Source organism: Chroicocephalus ridibundus, chromosome 17, assembly GCF_963924245.1.
Source record: "Chroicocephalus ridibundus chromosome 17, bChrRid1.1, whole genome shotgun sequence".
Classification (NCBI taxonomy): domain Eukaryota; kingdom Metazoa; phylum Chordata; class Aves; order Charadriiformes; family Laridae; genus Chroicocephalus; species Chroicocephalus ridibundus.
This window is the reverse complement of record NC_086300.1, coordinates 6289977-6296312: the sequence shown is the minus strand read 5'-3', so window position 1 is coordinate 6296312 and position 6336 is coordinate 6289977. Positions and strand designations below refer to the sequence as shown.

General features: G+C 61.3%; 1 protein-coding gene across 1 annotated transcript; it reads left to right on the top strand.

The window, feature by feature from the left end:
- The first annotated feature begins 1754 nt into the window (after window positions 1-1754).
- On the top strand, window positions 1755-6055 carry PRR29 (proline rich 29). The gene is made up of 6 exons (XM_063354745.1): window positions 1755-1860; window positions 2318-2441; window positions 4216-4349; window positions 5260-5435; window positions 5585-5655; window positions 5821-6055. The coding sequence occupies exons 1-6, from the start codon at window positions 1792-1794 to the stop codon at window positions 5850-5852; spliced, it is 606 nt and encodes a 201-aa protein (XP_063210815.1). The 5' UTR covers window positions 1755-1791; the 3' UTR covers window positions 5853-6055.
- Window positions 6056-6336: the final 281 nt, after the last annotated feature.

The following is a 6336-nucleotide window of genomic DNA, read 5'->3' as shown; positions in this document are numbered from 1 at the left end:
CAGTGAACAGGACTGGCTGCGGGCTGGGTTTCTGGGAAAAGTTCCCAGATCTGCGCTATCGGCGGACGGCGGATTTTGGATGTAATATTGGTGGAAATAATCACCCAGAAGAGGAGTCGGGGGGAAACGCAGCTGGTGGAGGTGGAGGAAGGATACCTGAGACCAGTGGGAAGTTGGGCTGTTTTGGGGGAGAAAGTGGTTTTTCATGGCAATGGGGTTGCTAGGGCTTAAATATTTTATGCAGTGTTTGCCTGAGATGAGCTTGGACACGCAGAGCTCTCTGGCCAAGGGGAGATAAAGGGAAAATATGAGCTGGTTTTGGTCTGCTGGACACAAAACCCCTTGTGAGCATCCTGGGAAGGACTCGTGGTCGGGAAGAGCTGGGGGTTGGAGCCAGGCTCTGGTGCAATTGATTCCTGCCTGGTTTCCATGGCGGGATACAGTGGATGGTCATCGCATCTCCAGGGAAGTGGTCCAGGAGGCTGGGAGCCAGACTCAGGGGGCCCGGCGCTGTGCCATGGGCACCCTGGGGACCAGAACTCAGGTGGCACTGGCAGGGCTGAGCGACATCCCCGGCCACTGTGCCTTGGTTGTGCACAGGGGGACGCTGTCTCTGAGGACCTGCAAGGGGACATCCCATGGGGTAGAAGGACTTTCTCGCTCCACCAACTGAGACCCCAAACCCGTGGTGCACAGGCAGGGATGCTTCCATCCCACGGCGGGCACCGCAGAGCCTTGTAGGTCCGATCCCAGACATCCAAAGCCATCCCAGACTCTCGCCAAGACCCATCTCCCAGTGCTCCCTGCCTTTCATCACCAGGTTTGCTCCGACGTCCCGGAGCACCCCCCAGGCACAGGTGACACGTCTCAGCCCCACAGGGACGCGCTGCCACTGCCTCCCCGTGCTTTCCGCCGGTGCTTGAAAGGACCTTTCAACAAGTCCCAATAAAAGAGGCGGTGCGGCGAGGAGCGAGCCGCTCCGACAGGAAAGCACATCCCACCCCATCCTTGTTTTCCTGTTTCTCTGCCTTCTGCCCCGGGGAGGTGACCTGGCAGCGGGCTCGGAGCCAACACAGGGCAACGGCCCTAAACTGGAAAGAAAAGGCTGTTAAAGACGGGATCATCTCCGGCTCGGGATGTCCCAGAGCCCCACATTGCTGAAGCCCAGGAGAAGGTAGCAGGGAACTGTCATCGCAGGTTTTCCCTTTTATCCCGCAGCTGAGTGACCTTTGCTCTGGCCTGGGGTGGCTGCGTTTGGGCTCGGTGTCCCCAAATATCTCCTGCAGCCCCCGAGAGTGGGAAACAGAGGCACCGAGAGCACGAGCCACAGGGCAGGAGCAGCCCCGTCTCCCACCGGCCACGATGGATGGGACCAGTGGAGACCACAGGGTGCTGGGGCCTGGGATTTTAGGAAAGCTCCCAAAGCCACAAGCTGTGAGATGCCGCCACCGGGGCTCAGCGGCCCCAGCACTGGGACCAGGTCTCCCCTGCTACGGGGACCAGTAGCAGGGCTTGGAAAAACCTGCAGCCCCCTACTCCCAGCTCGCTTCCCTGCCGGGCAGGCTGTCCTGCAGGCTCAGAAACGCCATCAGGGGGGCACAAGCCATCCCTGCCCCACAGCCTGTCGCAGTGTCGGGGGGTTATCCTGGGAATATACCGCAGGGAAAACCAGCCCGGGGAGGTTCCTCCGCCGGCCAAACCTGCGGGGAAGGGTTTGTTTAGCCCCAGCAGCTATAGCAACGAGCCCTGCTGCCTGCAGCAGCCCTGCTCGCCCCATCGCCCGCCCCAGCCATGGAGGTGGGGGCACCCCATGGGGCCTGGGGGGGCACGCCGGCAGGGACCTACATCCTACCCCACAGGGTAAGCCCTGGAGAGCAGCTCTGTCTCTGGATTTATGGGACAGTCAGGGCTCACGAGGGTCGGGTGGGGAAAACGGGATGGGGTGGGAGGAGAGAGGGGCTGGTTTCGGGTGGGCACTGGGATCCGGGGCAGCAAAGCTGCTCCTTGCAAAATCCCTCCCTGCTCCCTGCAGGTCACCGGGAAGGCCACTTCTGCACGGGGACATGTCCCCGGGGGTTGGGACTTGCCAGGCATGCAATTCATCTGGGCTTGCAGGGCTGCACCCCTGGAAAGATGGGGGCTGGTGCAAGCCACCCCCGGCTCTGAGGCTCTCACCCCTGCTCCTCCCGGGGCCAGCATTGCTCTCCTCCCCACCACCAGCTCCTCTCCCCTCTCCTCCCCGGCTGCTGTCCCGCTAATGGGGCACTAAATTAGAGCGGGAGATTCCTGGGGTTTTCCTTCCCCTCCTGCCTTTCAGCTCCAACCTGGGCGATCCGGTGGGGCCGTGCCGGTGCCCCAGCAGCCAGTGGTGATCCTCCAGCAGCTTCCCGGGATGGTGGCTGCCCCGGTTCCCCCCACGGGACCTTCAGACGTCCGGGGAGGTGCGTGATGGTAGATGTTGTAGAGGTCAGCGTTAAAACCAGCTTAACTTCATCCTCTTCTTCTTTTGCCCAGCCTTTTCAGGATGAGGGGCAGGCAGGGGGGCTGTGCCCACCCTTTACAGCCGTACCCCGTGCTTTGACGGCTGCTTTGCCCCATGGGATATGATTTTTGATGGTTTTAGCAACCTTGAAATCTGGGCAGGCTTTGGCCACATCGGGACGCTTCCAGGGGATGGTTTTGGGCTGATTTTGTAAATCCACCTCTCTTTATTCCTCCAAAACCCCCATTTCACGTGGGTCTAGGGAGCATCACCAGGGAAAGTCAGGGTGACACGGGCTCCTAGGTGGGACCGGAGTGGGACACGTGCCAGCCCCAGAGCCCATGGGACGTGCAGGTGGGAGCAAAGACCGACTGTCTACAGGGGCTTCACCCAACCTTGTGCAACCCAGGATCCAGCAATCTGGGCTGGGGGAGCAGAGAGCAGAGACGGGGGAGCTTGTGGTCCCCGGGACACTCTGCGGGGGAAGCCACGCAGCGTTTCGGGGAGGGGGGAAGGTTAGGCCGTCTTTAGAAAGACACGGAGGAAAGGGCATGCTCAAAATTGGTGTGGGAAGAGAAAGGAGAGCCCAGCCCGGCCCCTCGCAGCCGGCTGCCTTTCCAGCGGGACGGGTGGGATCCATTAAGAGCCGCCAGCCCTTCGCCTGCTTTCTCCTCCCGGTTCAATGCCTGGCTGCTGGCCCGCTTTCCCCTCGTGGCTCCGGCTCCGGCCACCTCCCGGGTTGTGCTGTAATGCTCCTTGCTGGAGGGTCAGTTGCCCCATGGGTGCCCTGGGAGCCCATCCCAGGGCGTGAAAGCATTTTGGGATCGGGCATGTGGGACACAGGGGTGCCCAAACCCCTTTTTTTCCCAGGATTCCAGCTAAAAGTGGATCGTGGGTCTGGTGCAGAAAGCCAGTGGGATCTCGGGGGCAGCCCCTCCAGCAGGTTTGCAGGCATTTTGCAGGGGAACTTCACGCCTGCGGCAAATGGGGATGTTTCGATGGGGATGTGGAGCCAGACGCTGCGCTTCCCCCGCAGCCTGATTGCCCTCAGCGGCCACCTCGTGGCTTGGGCTTCCAGCCAAGGGGACTGGGACTTGTACGTGCCTGGCTGCTCCGTGTCCCAGCTCCTCATGCGGAGCCAGGGAAGGGGCTGGCGAGGCACCGAGCTTCCCCAATCCGCTCCTCTCCCGGACCCAGCTCCGTAGGTGCTTGCTCCTGGGGATGGAGGTGGGTCCAGCCCCAGCTCCTGCCTCCTCGGGAGGGTGTCTGAGCCCCCCCTGCATGACGTGGTGCCAAGCAGAGCTGACCCTGGCGTGGTCCCCATGCGGTGCCACCCCCAGGACACCGGCTCTGCCGCCTGGTGCCAAGGCAGAGCCTTGCCAAGCCGCTGAGCGCTGCCAGGACCACAGCAATTCTCCTCCGAATGGGCGGAAAGTCTGATGCCTCCAGCACCACTAATCACCTTTTGTGAGCAGCCCTCAGCAAGCCAGACCAGATGTTTAATCACATTTGCAAATAAGAATAGGCTGGAATATGGCTATTTTAAAGCTTTATCCAAGCAAAATAATTTTTAAATGCCACATGGGCCTTCCAAATTGGGGTGGGGGGAGTCTGGCTTAGCTCCCGCCGCTTGGGCACAGGGACAAACCGTGGTGCCGCCCCATCCCATCCCAGGCACTCATCCCATGGCCGTGTTTCTTGTGCCCTTGCTCCGATCTCTCTCTGACGCAGAGCCCCTTACTCTCCGGCAGATTTAATCGAGTTGATGATGATTCAAAACTCCCAAATGCACCAGGTGGTGATGAACAACCTGGCTATGTCGGCACTGACATCCTTTGGGTTCGGGCCATCCCCAGCTGCTGCCCAGGTAAGGGTCAGGGATGCTGGATGAGCAAAGGGACAATGGGATCAAAGAGGACCAAAAGGACCAAAGAGGTGGGCAAAGGGACCTTTCCAGAGCTGCTCAGGAGAGCAGGATGCCCGTCTCCTGCTTCAGCACAGCGTAGGATCCCTCCGGGCGCAGAAGCTGGGTGGTCTCAGCCCATCTCAGTCCAGGCTCTGCAGCCCCTTGGGGTTTTGGGGCTCTTTGTGCTGGTTTGACCCCCATCTCTGCCAGCACAGATCGCATCCAGGCTTCCTGGAGGCGATTCAGCCCAGTGGGGAAGGGCCAGGACCCTCCCTGCGTGCTGCGGTCCGGGCAGGGTGCAGCGCGGGGCTGCGGCGGCCGAGCAACAAGACTGAGCGCTATTCATTAGGCAGAATGGCTCTGCAAGGGCGTTCATTTAAAAGTCCATCTCGAACCTAAATCATATGAAACATTTCATCTCCTTGGGGGGAAACAAATGCTGCTTTCTCGGCGGGGGCGAGGGCTGGGCTGCGGGCAGCTGCCTTGCTCGCTGCCAGCTGGCATCTCGAGGCACGTCCCCTCCCCTGCTGCCTGCCCAGTGCCCACCACTTCACCCAAGACCGGTCCCTGCCTGTCGCATCCCAGCGGCCGGATCAAACAGAATCTTCCCAACAGCGTTTTGAGGTCCCGGCTGCGGAGCTGCCACCTCCCCGTGTCCCCAGCAGCCTGGTTCCCATGCTGGCCGACCGCGGGGCTTTGTGTGGGAGCGAGCCCACCCAGCCGGACCCTGGGAGAGCCGTGCCGTGCCGTGCCGGCGGCATCGCAGCCAAGAGCGGCTCCGTGGGAACTCTCTCGCCGGTGCTTTGGGGAGCGGTGCCCCAGGCTGCCGAAAGGGGCCGGGCACAGCCCTGCCTTTTGTTCCTCCCCGCAGGTGATGGCGGTACCTTTGCAGACCGGAGAGGAAGAGGAGGCTGTGGTGTTCCACCATCACTACATCCCCTGCCCTGGTCCCGCTCCCGTCCTGGCGTGGCCGGTCCCGACGCGGGATCGGGGACCGGCGGCTGTACGGTACCTGGGCGCAGGCTCGTTAGCCGAGGATGAGGAGGTGTGAGTAACGAGGGTGCTGCTTGGTGGCACCCAGCACAGGGTCGTGTGCATGTCCCCGGGGCTCCTGGTGTAACAAGACTTCCAGCCCAAGCTGGGACACAAGGGGCGATGCCGAGGTGGCACTTACTCCTGTCCTTGCTCCCCTCCAGCCGTGCGGTGCCCCCGCCTCCACCCCCCAGCGCCACGGGGACCGTGGGAGCCAACGTCCCACCAGCTTCGGGTAAGGACACGTTCTCCCCATGTCCTTCAACGAGGGACGTCTTGCCCTCACATGTGGATGAAACGGGCAGCACCCGGTCAAAGCTGAGCCCTCCCCACTCCCTCCATCCGTGGGATCCTGGGGGTGGCCATTGCGCATCTTCCAGCTGCCCTTTTCTCTCCGCAGAGTACTATGATGTGGTGGAGGAGAGGCTGTGAGCTCCATCCATCCCAAGGTGGTTTCTCCTGCACGTCCCAGCCCTCAACCCCAGAAGATCCTGCAGGTTCTGAGCATGGGTGCTCCATGATACACCTCGTTTCGGGGCTTCCTCCCCGCAAGCCACCCCTGAAGGCAGAGGGTGTCACGAAGCCTGTCACCAAAAGCCAGGTGACAGCATGACCCCAAACAGGGACAGTCTTTATCTCCACGCTCTGCACAGGGCTCATCCCCAGCAGATGGGTGGTGACATCCCAATCCTGGCTGGACAACACGTCTCTTCCAAGCCCTGAGGACTTTGTGGCAGGAGCTGAGCCACCTCCCCATGGGTGGGAGGAGGCGGGTGATGCCAGCCCAGGTGGTCCTGGTCTTCATTAGTGCCTTCAGATCTCAATGCAGCACATTGCCTGTAATTAATTTGCTTTGTTAAGGAAGTGCCCTGCTGTCACTAATTAAGCATCTGTAATTACACAGACTGCTGGCTCC

Coding starts and splice junctions, on each gene's coding strand:
- PRR29 (XM_063354745.1), top strand. CDS start 1,792: ATGGAGGTGGGGGCACCCCATGGGGCCTGGGGGGGCACGCCGGCAGGG. Junction 2,442..4,215: donor ACCTTCAGACGTCCGGGGAG/GTGCGTGATGGT, acceptor TCTGACGCAGAG/CCCCTTACTCTCCGGCAGAT. Junction 5,656..5,820: donor CAACGTCCCACCAGCTTCGG/GTAAGGACACGT, acceptor TTCTCTCCGCAG/AGTACTATGATGTGGTGGAG.